Source organism: Scyliorhinus canicula, chromosome 1, assembly GCF_902713615.1.
Source record: "Scyliorhinus canicula chromosome 1, sScyCan1.1, whole genome shotgun sequence".
Taxonomy (NCBI): domain Eukaryota; kingdom Metazoa; phylum Chordata; class Chondrichthyes; order Carcharhiniformes; family Scyliorhinidae; genus Scyliorhinus; species Scyliorhinus canicula.
The window spans coordinates 217,498,753-217,515,874 of NC_052146.1; the positions used below are offsets into that span (position 1 = coordinate 217,498,753).

General features: G+C 48.6%; 1 protein-coding gene across 1 annotated transcript in view; it reads right to left on the reverse strand.

Annotated features, from left to right (window-relative positions):
- Positions 1–8,329: 8,329 nt before the first annotated feature.
- ugp2b (UDP-glucose pyrophosphorylase 2b) overlaps positions 8,330–17,122 on the reverse strand; it is a 63,064-nt gene continuing 54,271 nt past the window's right edge. The window contains exon 9 of the mRNA XM_038807754.1: positions 8,330–8,854. Within this exon, the coding sequence (XP_038663682.1) occupies positions 8,747–8,854 (108 nt within the window). The 3' untranslated portion in view covers positions 8,330–8,746. The remainder of the gene's footprint in view (positions 8,855–17,122) is intronic.

Below are 17,122 nucleotides of genomic sequence, written 5' to 3' on the forward strand. Positions count from 1 at the left end.
GAATGAGAAACCGGAGAGGGGGTAAAGACAAGAATGGGAAACCTGAGAAGGGGTAAAGACAAGAATGGGAAACCTGAGAAGGGGTAAAGACAAGAATGGGAAACCTGAGAGGGGGTAAAGACAAGAATGAGAAGCAAACGCATAGTTGCAAAGGGCACAGGTCTCCTTTATCGTTTGCCAGTCAGGCCATAGATCAAGTTTCATCAACCTTTGAATCTTTACAATCTGGGCTGAGAGCCCCACCAGTGGCAGTAGTTGGCTATGCTTGGCAGACTGGACATAATCCAACAATGGTGTATTTTTGCCTGATTATGCTGTTCCTTTCCTGTTCTGGATCACATTTGTTTTGCCATAAATGATGGGAGACATGAAGTACAAAGGTTTTTCTACTGTTTGTAAGCTGTTCCTATGTTTTTTCCAAAGTGAAAAGTTTCTGGCAAAATCCAAAATCCAGCAACTTTAACCTTAAACCATTTATAGTGATTGATGTGTGGAAGCTGGGCAGCATATTACTGCAAAACATTTACAAGTGTATATATATATATATATATATATATCCTTCCCTGGAAATCGAATGGGTCCAACAGTCCTGATAATAAATGGGAACCAGATACTTGGTGGATGCATTTTTCAAACTTTCTGAACACTGCACGACAGTGACCGTGTAAACAGTAATGGAAATAAAAGGAGTGGAACCAGTGAGCAAGGGCAGCGGGGATTAGAGTGGAAGCAGAGGAAGATGAGGATAGTGTAGGAATGGGGAAGATAAGCTATTCATTGTCTTAACGAATAGCACAACAGGCGCGAATAACCTCTTGCTCCTATTTCCTTGCTAATTATATATTTCTTTATCCATCATTTTTTAAAATATGAATTTAGAGTACCCAACATTAAGGGACAATTTAGAGTAGCCAATCCACCTAACCTGCCCATATTTTGGGTAGTGGGGGCGGAATCCACACAAACATGGGAGAATGTGCAAACTTCACAAGGACAGTGACCCAGGGCCGGGATCGAACCTGGGACCTCGGTGCCATGATGCAGCAGTACTAACCACTAACCACCATGCTGCCGTCTTTATCCATTATCGACGTAACTGGCAAGGCCAGCTTTTATTACCCATCCCTAATTGCCCTTTGAGACAGTGGTAGTTGAGCTGCTGCCTTGAACCACTGCAGTCCCAGTGGTGTAAGTATACTCTGTGCTGTTGGGAAGGGAATTTCAGGTGTTTGACCCAGCGACAAGGAAGGATTGGGGATACAATGCTAAGTCAGGATGGTGTGTGTCTTGGAGGGGAACTTGCAGGGATGGTGTTCCCATGTGTCTGATTCCCTTGTCCTTCTAGGTGGTAGAGGTTAGGGGTTTGGAAGATGCTGTTAAAGGAATCTTGCTGTGGTGCATCATGTAGATGGTACAATGGTGGAGGGAGTGAATGTTTAAGGTGGTGGATGAGATGCTGATCAAGTGGAGTTGCTTTGTCTTGGATGGTCTTGAATTCCGAGAGTTGCTAATGCTTTATTCACCCAGGCAGTTGTAGAGTATCTAATAACACTCCTGACTTGTAGATGCTGGACAGTCTTTGGAGGGTTAGGAAATGAGTTACTTGATGCAGTTCCCAATTTCTTTTGTAGTCACAGTATTTATATGACTGGTCCAGTTCAGTTTCTGGTCAATGCTGACTCTTAAGGATGGTGTTTGTGGGAGATTCCGCTACGCTTGCAGTACTTAGAACAGCATAACCATGATTGCCAACAGCCGTGTACCTGAAATAGGAGGCATGTTGTTGAACATTAGGGGGAGATGGCTATACTATTTGTTGTTAGAGACACTTATAAAGTGCTTTGAGATGTACATGGTTATTAAAAGCACTATATAAATATAAGTCTTTTCTTTTACCTTTGGGAGGCACCCCCTAGCCTAGCCGTCAGCACCTTCACCAATATCTTGGCATCCACATTCAATAAAGATATGGGCCTAAAAGATACACACTCCATCAGATCCTTGTTCTTCTGTAACAACAGGGAGATCAAAGTCTGTCACAAAGTTTGTGGTAGTACCCCCCCCCCCCCCCCCCCTCCACCCACCTGCCCCCTCCCTCCCTCTCGCCTCCTCAAACATCCCCACCATCAGTGGCACCAACTTGCCTTTGAACTTCTTATAATACTCCACTGGGAACCCATCCAGCCCTGCCACCTTCCCAATTGCTTCCTTTACCTCCTGTTCCCCCACCGGCCCCCCAACCCGGCCCTATCCACCTCCCCCAACCTCGGGTACTCTAATCCGTCCAGGAACTCCCTCTCTTGATGGCTCCGACCTATACAGCTTTTTGTAAAACTCCTCAAAAATGTTTTTTTTAAATAATTTTTATTCAAATTTTTTACAGAAAATATAACAAACAATGAAAAGCAACAATAAAACACCATAATAACTGTAACACCCCCAAGACCGTATCAACGCATGTATCACACCCCCCCCCCCCCCCAAAACCCAGTAAACAAGAGAACTTAAAAATAAATTAAAATTGAATAAGCAAACATAATCAACGTCCCCCCTTTCCCCCCCCGGGTTGCTGCTGCTACTGTCCCAGTACCCTATCGTTGAGCCAGAAAGTCGAGGAAAGGTTGCCACCGCCTAAAGAACCCTTGTACCGATCCTCTCAGGGCGAATTTGACCTTCTCTAGCTTAATAAAACCCGCCATGTCATTGATCCAGGTTTCCCACGCTTGGGAGCCTCGCATCCTTCCATTGTAGCAAGGTCCTCCGCCGGGCTACTAGGGACGCAAAGGCCAGCACACCGGCCTCTTTCGCCCTCAAAAATGTTATTGATCTGCTTTGGAGCCACCACCAGTTTCCCCGTCCTATCCTGCACCTAGGCTATCTCCCTTGCCACGACCTCCCTCTGGAGCTGGCCCGCCAGCAAGCGCCCCGTATTCATAAACAGCTCCCCTCACTTGCCTCAGTTGGCGCACCGCCTTTCCTGTAGACAACCGGTTAAACCTAGCCTGAAGCTCCTTCCTCTTGTCCAGAAGGGTCGGATCTGCGTCTCCTGCATACCTCCTGTCCACCTCCAACATCTCCTCTGCCAACCTTTGACGCTCCTCCCACTCCTCTTTATCCAACTTGGCCTTAAACGATATCATCTCCCCCTCATTACCGCCTTCAGGGCCTCCCACACCACTGCCTACACTTCCCCTATATACTTAAATCCTACATTCTCCTCACCTTCCCAATCTTATCACAAAACTTCGGTCCCCTAACAACCCTGCAGCAACTCTCCGCCCCGCCCTCTGGGCTACACCCCTCTCGAGGACCACCAGTGCGGGGCATGGTCCAAAATCGCTACCTGTCCATCCCTGGCTTTTGCACCACATTCCAATCCCCTCCTACTATTAGCTTGCGTGTTTCCAAGTCCGGGATGGCCCCCAGACCCTCTTTGCAAACGCTGCACCATCGCAGCTGGGGCCATACACACATCAACCTCCGCTCCAATGCCCCTGCTACAATCACATATCAACCGTTACCACCTTCTCCATCTGAAACCTCACCCTCTCCCCACCACACTATTTCACTAGCCACCTTACATTTGCCAGTGTGAAGGCCCCTGCCCACGCCCCTCTCCTCCCAATACCGTCCCCTATGCCCGATCCCTGAAAGAAAATACCCATCAGATGAACAGCTAAACAAATCCAGTGCAAACACACAACTCCATCGCCAAAATCCCAACTCCTACCCTTCTTAAACAGGCAACTTAATATCCTTAAACCACTAATAAAAATCGAGAAAGAAAACCATATACAACCTTCCATCACCCTACCCCTCAGTCCAAGACCAGACCTTGGTCCCATTTCTCATTTCTGCCCCAATATTTCAGCCTTCACAAAAGCCTCCACTGCCTCTACCATCTCAAAGTAAAATCATGAGTTGTAGGTCGCCCTCAACCGCGCTGAATATACCACGCCGAACTTCACACCACTGCTGTACAGTGCCACCTGCCTTCTTGCCAGCTCCACGGTTAAGTCCTGGTATATATGTATACCAGCTCCTGCCCATGGCACCTCCCTTTTCTGTTCCACCCAACTCAAGACCTCCTCCTTTACGTGGCAACTGTGAAAACATATTATTATCGCTCTTGGTCGTTCATTGTCTTCGGTTTAGGCCTCAATGACCAATGAGCCCTATCCAGTTTATACCAGGATCCGCCCCTCTCCCAGAAATTCCGCAAACAACTTGGCCTCGGGCCCGCCACCCCTTCGGGCAGCCCACACCAATATATTCCCCAGGTCCTCCACCACCCTCCGTGGTTCCTCACCCATCGAGGTGAACTGGTCAATATGCTGCGACAAAGCCTCTTCCACTTCTTTGCTTGCTGCCGCACCTCAGCCGATGTGTTCGACCCCACCGCCTTCACCGGAGCAATCGTCTCCTCCACCAATACCTTTATTGCTGCCATAATTTCCTTCCTCATCACCTCCACGTGTTTGGCAAACAGTTTTTCAAATTCCCCGGCCATCACCTCGGTCATCTTCTCTACTGTGACGGACGAGGCCCCACCAAGCAACATCTTTCCTGCTGCCGGGCTGACCCGTTTGCTCGATGGCAAACCTTTGCTTGCCCCCTTCTTCCTGACAGCTTTCTTCTGGTTCACCAACAACCCCTTCTTCCTGCACGTGCTCATCCAAAAGTTGCCTCTGGGACCGGCTGTTAAATTCAAAAAAACCGAGCCTCAAGCAGGAGCTACCCAATATGCGACTTCCACCTACATGCAGTCACCGGAAGTCAATGCAAGTCTTTTCTACATGTACGCACCCAATCAGTTTTGCTAGGGTTCCTTGATACCCGACTCGATCAAATGCTAACTTGAAATCAAGGGCAGTTACTCATATCTCACCTAGAGTTCAGCTCTTTGATGTTTGGACTAAGAGCTGCAAAAAAAGGAATGGAGCCGAGTGGCTCTGATGTAACCCAAATGGAGCATCAGTAAGCAGGTAATTGCTGTGAAAGTGCTGCTCGATAAGCATCATCAATGACACCTTACACCACTGCTGATGATTGAGATACTAATTGGGCAGTAATTGACCAGATTAGATATATCCTGCTTTTTTTGTGGGTATTGCTTAGCTGCCTCTGCTGTCTAGTATGCATGTGGTGCAGTTTTGTAGCTTCACCAGGTTAGCATCTCATTTTTTGGTATCCCTACTGCTGCTCCTGGTATTGTCTTCCACAGGATTTGTTGTGGTCACTCCACGCAATACTGCCATTGCCAGATGCATCTGTGAAGTAGAGTAGTGAGAATGAGGTCAAGTAGGTTTCTCCCCTCGTCGATTCATGGTGACAATCAGACATCTGGATTAATAGTCCAGCAGCATGCACCACGTGAATAGTCTCCTTTAGCCTTTCCATTTGCAAATATGTAACATTCCTATCTATAAAGATGTAAAGTGGAGGATTGCAATATGTGTGAGATTATCCAGTTTGACCAAAAAAAATCATTACTTTCTAAATGGCATAAAGCCAAATTCAGGGAATGTCCAAAGAGACCTGGGGATACAAGGGGCTGGTTTAGCACACTGGGCTAAATCACTGGCTTTTAAAGCAGGCCAGCAGCACGGTTCAATTCCCGTACCAGCCTCCCCGAACAGGCGCCAGAATGTGGCGACTAGGGGTTATTCACTAACTTCATTGAAGCCTACTCGTGACAAGTGAATTTCATTTCATTTAAAATGCCATGAACAAATGCAGAAAGTAATCAAGGTGGCTAATGGAATGCTGGCCTTTATATCTAGCGGACTGGAATACAAGGACACAGAAGTTATGCTGCAGCTTTACAAAACCCTAGTGAGACCCCACTTGGGAGTACTGAGAGCAAATCTGGACCACACTTTAGGAAGAATATTTTAGTCTTGGAGGGCGTGCAATATAGGTTTAAAGAATGATACCTGGTCTAGAGGGGGTAAATTAAATTGAGGAGAGATTATACAAATTAGGCATGTTTCTCTAGAACTTAGAAGGTTAAAGGATGATGTGATCAAAGTCTTCAAGATAAACAAGGTAGATAAAGAAACTGTTTCCACTGGTTGGTGATTCTAGAACTAGGGGCCATAGTCTAAAAATTAGGGCTAGACCATTCAGGAGAGATGTTAGGAAACACATCTTCACTCAAAGGGTGGTAGAGGTTTGGAACTCTCTCCCACAAACAGCAATTGATGCCAGATCAGTTGTTAATTTTAAATCTGAAATAGATAATACCTTTGCGTAACAATAATTTAAGAGATATGGGCCAAAGACAGGTGTTTGGAGTTAGGGCACAGATCAGCCATGATCTCATTGAATGGTGAAACAGGTTAGAGGGGCTTAATGTTCCTAAATATAATTTATCATCAGAATTGTATTAGAATTTTAAAATGATAGGGCTCTTCTGGTACTGGCGCTGGAGGGTGTGCAGAGGAGATTCACTAGGTTAATCCCAGAGCTGAAGGGGTTGGATTATGAGGAGAGGTTGAGTAGACTGGGACTGTAATCGTTGGAATTTAGAAGGATGAGGGGGGATCTTATAGAAACATTTAAAATTATGAAGGGAATAGATAGGATAGATGCGGGCAGGTTGTTTCCACTGGCGGGTGACAGCAGAACTAGGGGGCATAGCCTCAAAATAAAGGGAAGTAGATTTAGGACTGAGTTTAGGAGGAACTTCTTCACCCAAAGGGTTGTGAATCTATGGAATTCCTTGCCCAGTGAAGCAGTTGAGGCTCCTTCATTACATGTTTTTAAGGTAAAGATAGATAGTTTTTTGAAGAATAAAGGGATTAAGGGTTATGGTGTTCGGGCCGGAAAGTGGAGCTGAGTCCACAAAAGATCAGCCATGATCTAATTGAATGGCGGAGCAGGCTCGAGGGGCCAGATGGCCTACTCCTGCTCCTAGTTCTTATGTTCTTCAATATTTAATCTCAATTTTTGAACCTACTCACTCAGTGCAAGTACAGCTAACTCAGATCTCAGACTTTAGCTTAGTATCTGCTGGACAAAAGCTTTTTCCATCCTAGCATCTACATCTAAGGGATTTTCAATATTGCTGACCCCCATGTAATCCTGGGTCTTCAGTTGAGACATTCGAGCAGGTTAAAAAAGCCGGTGTTTGGAATCTCATTCCAGATAGGGCAGCAGGGTAGCATGGTGGTTAGCATCAATGCTTCACAGCTCCAGGGTCCCAGGTTCGATTCCCGGCTGGGTCACTGTCTGTGTGGAGTCTGCACGTCCTCCCCCTGTGTGCGTGGGTTTCTTCCGGGTGCTCCGGTTTCCTCCCACAGTCCAAAGATGTGCGGGTTAGGTGGATTGGCCATGCTAAATTGCCCGTAGTGTCCTAATAAAAAAGTAAGGTTAAGGGGGAGGTTGTTGGGTTACGGGTATAGGGTGGATACGTGGGTTTGAGTAGGGTGATCATGGCTCGGCACAACATTGAGGGCCGAAGGGCCTGTTCTGTGCTGTACTGTTCTATATCTAATTTCTATAGCATCAGCTTAAGCACTGCCTGTGAAGTCTTGGGTAGTGAAAGTTGGTAGTTGACTACATCAGGGAGAAAATCAGCGAGAACACCCCAATTCTCTCCTTCCCCAACGTCCATGCGAGTCCTTCTTGCACGTAGCACTAGATAGGAATCAGACCCTGGCTGATTGTGTGTAGGCATCAGAACCCATGTGTTAATCTCTACCACTATAGTCCATTCAAATTCTTACGTCAGTAAGGAGCACACAACATCCATCTTAGTATGGATAAGCTTTTGCTTTCTCATTTGAGGTGCAGCAGCTCGGACCACACAGTCTCCGTGCTATATTCAGTTTAGAATATGTGCTCCATGGATATGTGCTCCAGCTTATGACAAGCACCAATCCAAAAGAGCTTTGATGGCTCTAATTTCAGTTTACATAAAGTCAGGAAAGTTAGCACAGAAGTCGCAATGCAGAATTGAAGACTGCCTTTTGTGTAGGAAGTCTGTCAATTCAGCACAAGTGAGTATATAGCAGGTCAACCCAGAGAATAAGACCATTTAAAAATTTTCACCATCACCTAACTGAATTTATAAAATTAATGGCAGAATAAAAGTGTCATGCAACACCAGCTATCTGCCCTAACTCCACATACAACCAACAGTGGCTTTCACCAGTTATGGGGAAGGTGTTGAGAAAATAAACTCTTCCAGTAAACTATCTGCACACTGCTGTAATGCTCTGGCTGAAAAGCCTACTTCAGTGGCTGGTACAACAACCATGTCAGACAATCAGACAGTGTGAAAATAAACAAGTAGCAAAACCGCAAACAGAACAGCAAAGACCAGTTTTTGCATTGCACTTTATTACAGTTCAAAGACTCAGTGTAAGTATAAAGTAAGCACGAGCTTGGAACGTAGAACTTTAACCATTTAAATGCTGAACACAATGTATCACAAGGTTGAATTATTTTAAGAACTCGGTTGAATTTATGGTCTTGTTGGAAGAACAAATTTGGAACTTAATTTAAATATTGGGTATTTAACATTTTAAAATCTCCACAAAAAGCTGGCAAGTGCAATTTTAACACAGTAAACAATGTTGAAAACAGCTATATGGAAGAAGCAAGCCTTACACCCAAATTTAGCACATACTCTTAAGCAGCTTAATGCACATAAAATTATGTATGAAGCACTCATTACTGTGCAGCCCATCACATGATAAAATAAAGCACTTTCAACAGGTTAGAGTTACAAATATTTCTTCTAGTGATCCAGGATCCTCAGATTGCCCGAAACAATCTTATTTTCAAGTACGGCACCTGGAGGTATGTCGATTCTATCCCCATGATTTGCTATAATTATAACCGTTCCCTAAACACAAAAAAAGTTTAATTGTTGATGCACATCAAGATAAAGATCAAGTAATTTCAAGTATCTTAATTGTAATCGAAATTAATAGAATAATGATTCCCTTGAAAATGTCCCAAAAGCGTTTTTTGAATCTGCAGAATCTCTCACCTCGCTGTCAGTGTAGCAATGTAGTAGGTTGTGAGTTTGTCTTATGGTGCCCAGAAAATTCTCAGAAGATGTGTTACTATACATCTAATAGTCTGTACTAAATCATCATATTCGTATATTCTAGTTCTTTCATAAGAGTCACATCCAAGACCCCCAACTTGCCTCTCTGGTACATATATAAAAGATCCCATTGCACTATTCAAACAGAAGGAAATTCGCCTCCGTAATTATCTCATTGAAAATAACAAGATTGACTGACATTATTTCATTGCTGTTGTAGGATCTTGCTGTGCACAAATTGGCTGCTGCATTTCCTACATTTCAATTGTGACTTTGCTTCAAAAAGCACCTGGGATGTTTTGAGAATTCAAAAGGGTCTTCTAGAAATACCTAATAAATGAGTATTAGTGAACAAATTGTACATAAGAAACATAGCATAAAGCAGGGGGTTTTTCAAAGTGTGGGCCGTGACCCGCAGATGAGTCTCGGGAGGGTCGCAGAGCGATCGGTCGTGCCGTTCCCACGGGAAGTCCTGATTGTGCACTGCATGTACACCTGACGTCAAGCAGCCTCTGCAGGTACATGCTGCAGAGTTGCTTCCATTTTCCAGCTGCTGCTGGCAAGAGGACTGTGACGATGGCTAGTTTTCTTAAAAGTAAGAAAGAGACAGCGAGAGACTCAAATAGACAGCTTACTTATTGGACGGGTCTCTCATCTCAATCTGCTGGAAAGAGCTGCTCAGCAGTGTCGGGGCAGGGAAGAGCAGCGCTACTGTTAGCTCAGTAGAGAGCTCCAGGGAATCTGGATAACAGCCGACAAAGAAGAAAATTAACTTGGGAACAAAGCGGTATAAAGATGATTTCTTGGTATGGTTTTGTCAATTGTGCCATTGCAAATCAGGATGCCCATGTGTTATATGCAGAGAAGTACTGGCAAATGAGGAGAAATTTCAGATTTTGAAAGAAAAGTTGTAGTCAAAAATTAATTTTGAGGTTGAGACCTCAGAGTCTGTTTTTAACTTACAGCTGACTCCAAATTAAAAGACTACACTGCTGTAGCTGACCTCTGACTTATTAAAAACATGGCAAAAGCCTGTGAGGCTGTCAGCATTCTGGGGTAGCATCACCCAGGGGTAGCCAGTGTGAAGTAACAACCATTTTGTTGCTATTGCCCTTCACAACGACCTATATGTGCGAGGTTGGATTTTCCGTTTTCATAAAGATGAAATGGCACAAAAGAACTGGCTGAAGCCTGCACCTGATGTGCATTGCCCTGTCCTTCTGAATCTGATTCAAGTGAAATCGTGAGGACCAAGATGGCTCTCTTTCCGCATTAAAAGTTAAGCGTACGTGGCGTGTGTCATGAAGGTTGGCAAAAGTGAGGCCTGGGAAATAAAGATTGAAAAACACTGGCATAAAACACCAATTACTGAGCATGGAGTATTTAAGATTATTGTGACTGGATGCATTAGTTGTGGGTTTCAATATTTCACCCAACAAATGTATGCTTTCCTTTGGTGCAAGGGATCAAACAAGCAATTGCAAATATGAATGGGAGTTTAAAAAGCTCACCACACCTTCTCAAGGGTAATTAGGGATGGGTAATAAATGCTGGCCTAGCCAGATGCCAGTGACATTTCAAAATGGTCATGATGTGGAGATGCCGGCGTTGGACAGGGGTTAGCACAGTAAGAAGTCTTACAACACCAGGTTAAAGTCCAACAGGTTTGTTTCAAATCACTAGCTTTCGGAGCACTGCTCCTTCCTCAGGTGAGGAAGCTCAGGACTGGTTTTGCACACTGGGCTAAATAGCTGGCTTGGAATGCAGAACAAGGCCAGCAGCGCGGGTTCAATTCCCGTACCGGCCTCCCTGAACAGGTGCCGGAATGTGGCGATTAGGGGCTTTTCACAGTAACTTCATTGAAGCCTATTTCTGACAATAGTGATTATTATTATTGAATGAAGAGGTAGGTTCCAGAAACATGTATATCGACAAAGTCAAAAATGCAAGACAATACTTTGAATGAGAGTCTTTGCAGGTAATTAAGTCTTTACAGATCCAGAGATAGGGGTAACTCCAGGTTAAAGAGGTGTGAATTGTCTCAAGCCAGGAAAGTTGGCAGGATTTCACAAGCCCAGGCCAGATGGTGGGGGGTGAATGCAATGCAACATGAATCCAAGGTCCCGGTTGAGGCCGTACACGTGTGCAGAACTTGGCTGTATGTTTCTTTTTTTTTTAAATAATTTTTATTGAATTTTTCAAAATACAAACATTTTAACCCCCCCTACATTTACATTTCAATTATAACAAAACAAAGTCAAACCCCCCTACTTAACAAGAAAAAGAAAAAAAAAAAATCCCCCCCCCCCCCTACCCGCGCGTTCCCCCCCCCCCCCCCCCCCCCCCCCCCCCCGCCGGCGAACCGACAGTCAGACCAACTTATCATTTCTAGCAGCGTCCTCGGGCAGGCCTTGCCCGTGCCACCGCCGCTACCGTACTTCCTTCGTCGTTGTCCCCCCTCCCCCCCCCCCCCTCCCCCCCTCCCGCCCTCCCCTCCCCTCCCGGGTTGCTGCTGTCATGGCCTCAGTTTCTATCTCTGATCCAAGAGGTCTAGGAAGGGTTGCCATCGCCTGGAAAACCCCTGCACCGACCCTCTCAGGGCGAATTTGATCCTTTCCAGTTGGATGAAGTTTGCCATGTCGTTTAACCAGGTGTTAACACTCGGAGGCCTTTCGTCCCTCCACTGAATCAGGATCCTCCTCCGAGCCACCAAGGACGCAAAGGCTAATATTCCAGCCTCCCTCGCCTCCTGTACCCCCGGTTCCACCCCAACCCCGAAGATCGCAAGTCCCCATCCTGGCTTGACCCTGGACCCCACCACTCTCGACACCGTCCCTGCCACCCCCTTCCAGAACTCCTCCAGTGCCGGACATGCCCAAAACATATGTGCATGATTCGCAGGGCTTCCCGAACATCTAATACACCTGTCTTCACCCCCGAAAAACCGACTCATCCTTGTCCCCGTCATGTGGGCTCTATGCAGTACCTTAAATTGAATGAGACTTAGTCTCGCACATGACGACGACGAGTTGACCCTCTCCAGGGCGTCTGCCCATGTCCCGTCCTCTATCTGTTCCCCCAGCTCTAACTCCCACTTATCTTTCAGCTCCTCTACTGGTACCTCCTCCACCTCCTGCATAATCTTATAGATGTCCGAGATCTTCCCCTCCCCGACCCAGACCCCTGATAGCACCCTATCACTCACCCCCCTGTCGGGGAGCGCGGGGAACCCCGCTACCTGTCGTCTGGCAAATGCCTTCACTTGGAGGTACCTGAACGTGTTCCCCGGGGGGAGCCCAAATTTCTCCTCCAGCTCTCCCAGGCTCGCAAACCTCCCCTCTATAAACAAGTCCCTCAGTTGTCTAATACCCGCCCTCTGCCAGCTCTGGAATCCCCCTCCTGTGTTTCCCGGCGCAAATCTGTGGTTCCCTCTTAGTGGTGCCCCTATCAGACCTCCCACTTCCCCCCTGTGTCGCCTCCACTGCCCCCAGATCTTGAGGGTGGCCGCCACCACCGGGCTCGTGGTATACCTCGTGGGAGGGAGCGGCCATGGTGCCGTTACCAGTGCCCCTAAGCTTATGTTGCCGCAGGACGCCCTCTCCATGCGCTTCCAGGCTGCCCCCTCCCCTTCCATCATCCACTTTCGTACCATCGATGTATTTGCCGCCCAGTAATATCCTGAAAGGTTGGGTAACGCCAGCCCTCCACTATCCCTACTCCGCTCCAAAAAGACCCTTCTAACTCTCGGGGTGCCATGTGCCCACACATACCCCATGATACTACTCGTTACCTTCTTGAAAAAGGCCCTGGGGAGGAAGATGGGCAGACACTGGAACAAAAACAAGAACCTCGGGAGGACCGTCATTTTAACTGACTGCACCCTCCCTGCCAGCGACAGCGGCACCATGTCCCACCTCTTAAACTCCTCCTCCATCTGCTCCACCAGTCTGGAAAAGTTCAACTTGTGTAGGGTCCCCCAGTTCTTTGCCACCTGCACCCCCAAATACCTAAAACTTTTAACTGCTCTTTTGAAGGGGAGCCTCCCAATTCCCTCCCCTTGGTCTCCCGGGTGTATTACAAAGACCTCACTTTTCCCCAGATTTAATTTATATCCCGAAAAGTCCCCGAACTCCGCTAGTATCCCCATTACCTCCGGCATTCCCCCCTCCGGGTCTGCCACATACAACAACAAATCATCCGCATAGAGCGAGACCCGATGTTCCTCCCCTCCCCTTGTCAGTCCTCTCCACCCCCCTGAACCCCTCAGTGCCATCGCCAACGGCTCAATCGCTAATGCAAAGAGTAAGGGAGATAGGGGACATCCCTGCCTAGTACCTCGATGGAGCCCAAAATATTCTGACCTCCTCCCGTTTGTTACCACACTTGCCATCGGAGCTGAATAGAGCAGTTTTACCCACTTGATAAATCCCTCCCCAAACCCAAACCTTTCCAACGTCTCCCACAAGTATTCCCACTCCACCCTGTCAAATGCCTTCTCCGCGTCCAGCGCTACCACTATCTCCGCCTCCCCTTCCACTGCTGGCATCATAATCACATTTAACAATCTCCGGACATTTGTGTTAAGTTGGCGTCCCTTCACGAACCCCGTCTGGTCTTCATGGACTACCCCTGGCACACAGTCCTCTATCCTGGTTGCCAGGACCTTTGCTAACAGCTTGGCATCTACATTTAAGAGGGAGATAGGCCTGTAGGACCCGCACTGGACCGGGTCCTTGTCCCGCTTCAAAATCAAGGAGATCAGGGCCTGCGACATTGTTGGAGGCAGAACCCCCCCCTCGCGCGCCTCATTGAAGGCTCGCACCAGCACTGGACCCACCAAGTCCACAAATTTCCTGTAAAACTCCACCGGGAACCCATCCGGCCCCGGCGCCTTCCCCGCCTGCATCTGGCCTATCCCTTTAATTAGCTCCTGCAGCTCTATCGGCGCCCCCAACCCTTCCACCAGCTCCTCCTGTACCTTTGGGAACCCCAATTTGTCGAGAAAGTTCTTCATTCCCCCTCTCCTCTTCGGCGGTTCAGACCTATACAATTCCCTATAGAAGTCCCTAAAGACCCTATTCACCTCTTGCCCCTTCTGCACTACATCCCCACCCCTCTCTCTCACTCCCCCAATCTCTCTGGCTGCATCTCGCTTACGAAGCTGGTGCGCCAGCATCCTGCTCGCCTTTTCCCCGTACTCATACGCCGCACCCTGCGCCCTTCTCCACTGCATTTCCGCCTTCCTAGTGGTCAGTAGGTCGAACCTGGCCTGCAAGCTACGCCGCTCCCTTAATAGCCCCTCCTCTGGCGCCGCCGCATATTTCCTATCTACTTCTAGGAGCTCCCCCACCAGCCTCTCCCTTTCCTGCCTCTCCTTCCTCTCTCTGTGTGCCCTTATGGAGATCAGCTCTCCTCTAATCACTGCTTTCAAGGCCTCCCAGACCGTCCCCACCTGCACCTCACCTGTGTCATTCGTACCCAGATAGTTCTCAATGCCCGTTCTCACCCTTCTGCACACCTCTTCGTCCGCCAACAGCCCTACATCCAGGCGCCACAACGGGCGTTGGTCCCGCGCCTCCCCCATGTCCACGTCCACCCAATGTGGTGCATGGTCCGATATCGCAATGGCCGAGTACTCCGTGTCCTGCACTCTCGGTATCAGCCCCCTGTTCAATACGAAAAAATCGATCCTAGAGTACACTCTGTGGACGTGGGAGAAAAAAGAATACTCCCTCGCCCTAGGCCTACCAAATCTCCATGGGTCTACCCCTCCCATCTGCTCCATGAACCCCCTTAACACCTCTGCCGCTGCCGGCCTCCTATTCGTCCTGGAACTCGATCTATCCAGCCCAGGGTCTAACACCGTATTAAAGTCCCCTCCCATGATCAGGCCCCCTGCCTCCAGTCCCGGGATGAGGCCCAGCAGGCGCCTCATAAAACCCGCGTCGTCCCAGTTCGGGGCATACACATTTACCAGTACCACACTCTCTCCCTGCAGCCTACCCCTCACCATCACGTACCTGCCCTCCTTGTCTGCCACCACCTCTGCCGCCACAAACGACACTCTCTTTCCCACCAAAATCGCCACCCCCCGGTTCTTGATATCCAAGCCTGAGTGGAACACCTGTCCCACCCACCCCCTTCTCAGGCGGACCTGATCTGCTACCCTCAAATGAGTCTCCTGCAGCATTGCTACATCAGCCTTCAGTCCCTTCAGGTGTGAGAAGACCCTTGATCTTTTGACCGGCCCATTCAGCCCCCTTACGTTCCACGTGATCAATCGGGTCGCAGAGCGACCCGTCCCTACTCCCTGTCGATTAGCCATGTCTTGTCCCTTGCCCGCCCCGGGTCATCCCTTCTTTTCTGACCCGCTTCCCATAGCGATGGCCCCCCCCCCCCCCCCACCCCCCCCCCCCCCCGGCTCTCCCCTTCTCGTCCCTGGTCTTTCTAGCAGCAACCCGGTGTTCCCCCCCAGACCCCCCCCCCCTTCCCCCCCCCCCCTGGCTAGGACCCCTCCTAGCCGCGATGTACCCCACATCGTACTCCCGAGAGTCAGCTGGTCTCCGCTGACCCGGCTGCTCCTGCCACATTCCGACTCCTCCCGGTTCACCCCATCTGCGCCCGTGAAAGATCCCCTTAAAACCCCCGAGAAAGACCCGCATAGTCAACCCGCTCCCCCCCGTCCCGTCTCCCCAACTTAACGATATAAATACAAATACCCAATGGCAACTAAATACATAAATACTTAACTACATACTTAAATAACAAAATAATTAACTAACTATCAACTAACAGTGTGCCCAACCATCACCCTCCATCAAACAGTATAAATAACCGCAGATAACCATAACCCGAAAAGAAAAAAAAGAACAAAAAACCCCCCCAAGCACCCAAAGAAAAAGGGTAAGAGGGGTAAATAACTAAGGGAAATTGGAAACGGGAAAAAACACCCCATAAGAAGCCAACGACCCACAATAGAGATTTCAACAGTACAAATATACAGAAACACCCAACAACTCGAAACCTTCAAAATATTCAGAAAAGTCAACCGTTCGAGAAAAAACACCCCAAACACTCCACGAAACTGTTACCCAGTTCCGACCTGGCCTGAAAAAGAAAAGGGCCACTTGCACAATCCAGAGTCCCCCGGCGGCTACGACCGCCGGTGCTCCCAGGTTTTAGTTCGTGTCCAACTTTTCCTCTTGTACAAAGGTCCAGGCCTCCTCTGGGGACTCGAAATAATGATGTTGGTCCTTGTAGGTGACCCACAAGCGCGCCGGTTGCAACATTCCAAATTTGATCTTTTTCGCGTGTAGCACCGCCTTTGTCCGGTTGTACCGGGCCCGCCGCTTTGCCACCTCCGCACTCCAGTCCTGGTACACCCTTACCGTCGAGTTCTGCCACTTGCTGCTTTTCTCCCTTTTAGCCCACCTCAGGACTTTCTCTCGATCACTTAGCCGCTGGAACCGCACCAGCACCGCCCTCGGGGGCTCGTTTGCCCTAGGCCTCCTGGCCATGACCCGGTATGCCTCTTCCAATTCCAGGGGCGCCGGACCGGCCCCTTCCCCCATCAGGGAGCTCAACATCTCCGCCACATATCCCGGGAGATCCGACCCCTCCAGGCCTTCTTCCAGGCCCAGGATCCTCAAATTTTTCCTCCTCATCCGAGTGTCCAGCTCCTCGAAGCGGCTCTGCCACTTCATGTGGAGTGCCTCGTGCACCTCCACCTTTGCCCCGATGACTGTGGCCTCCTCCTCCCTCGCGGCCATCTCCTGCTGCAGATCTTTAATCGACGCCTCTTGGATCGCCTGGGCTCCCACCAACCTGGTGGCCGTCGCGTTCATGGACTCTAAGAGTTCCACTTTCATCTCCGTGAAAAAACGGAGGAGAGCGGCCTGCTGCTCCTCCGCCCATTTCTTCCACTCCTCCGGTGCACCGCCGGCCGCCATTTTGATTTTCTTCCCCCGCTTTTTTTGGGGAGCTGCTGCCGTTTTTCTTGCCGCTCCACTCCGGGTACCGACCATAAAATCGGTCTAGTTCTCCTCAGGGGACCTTCCCCCA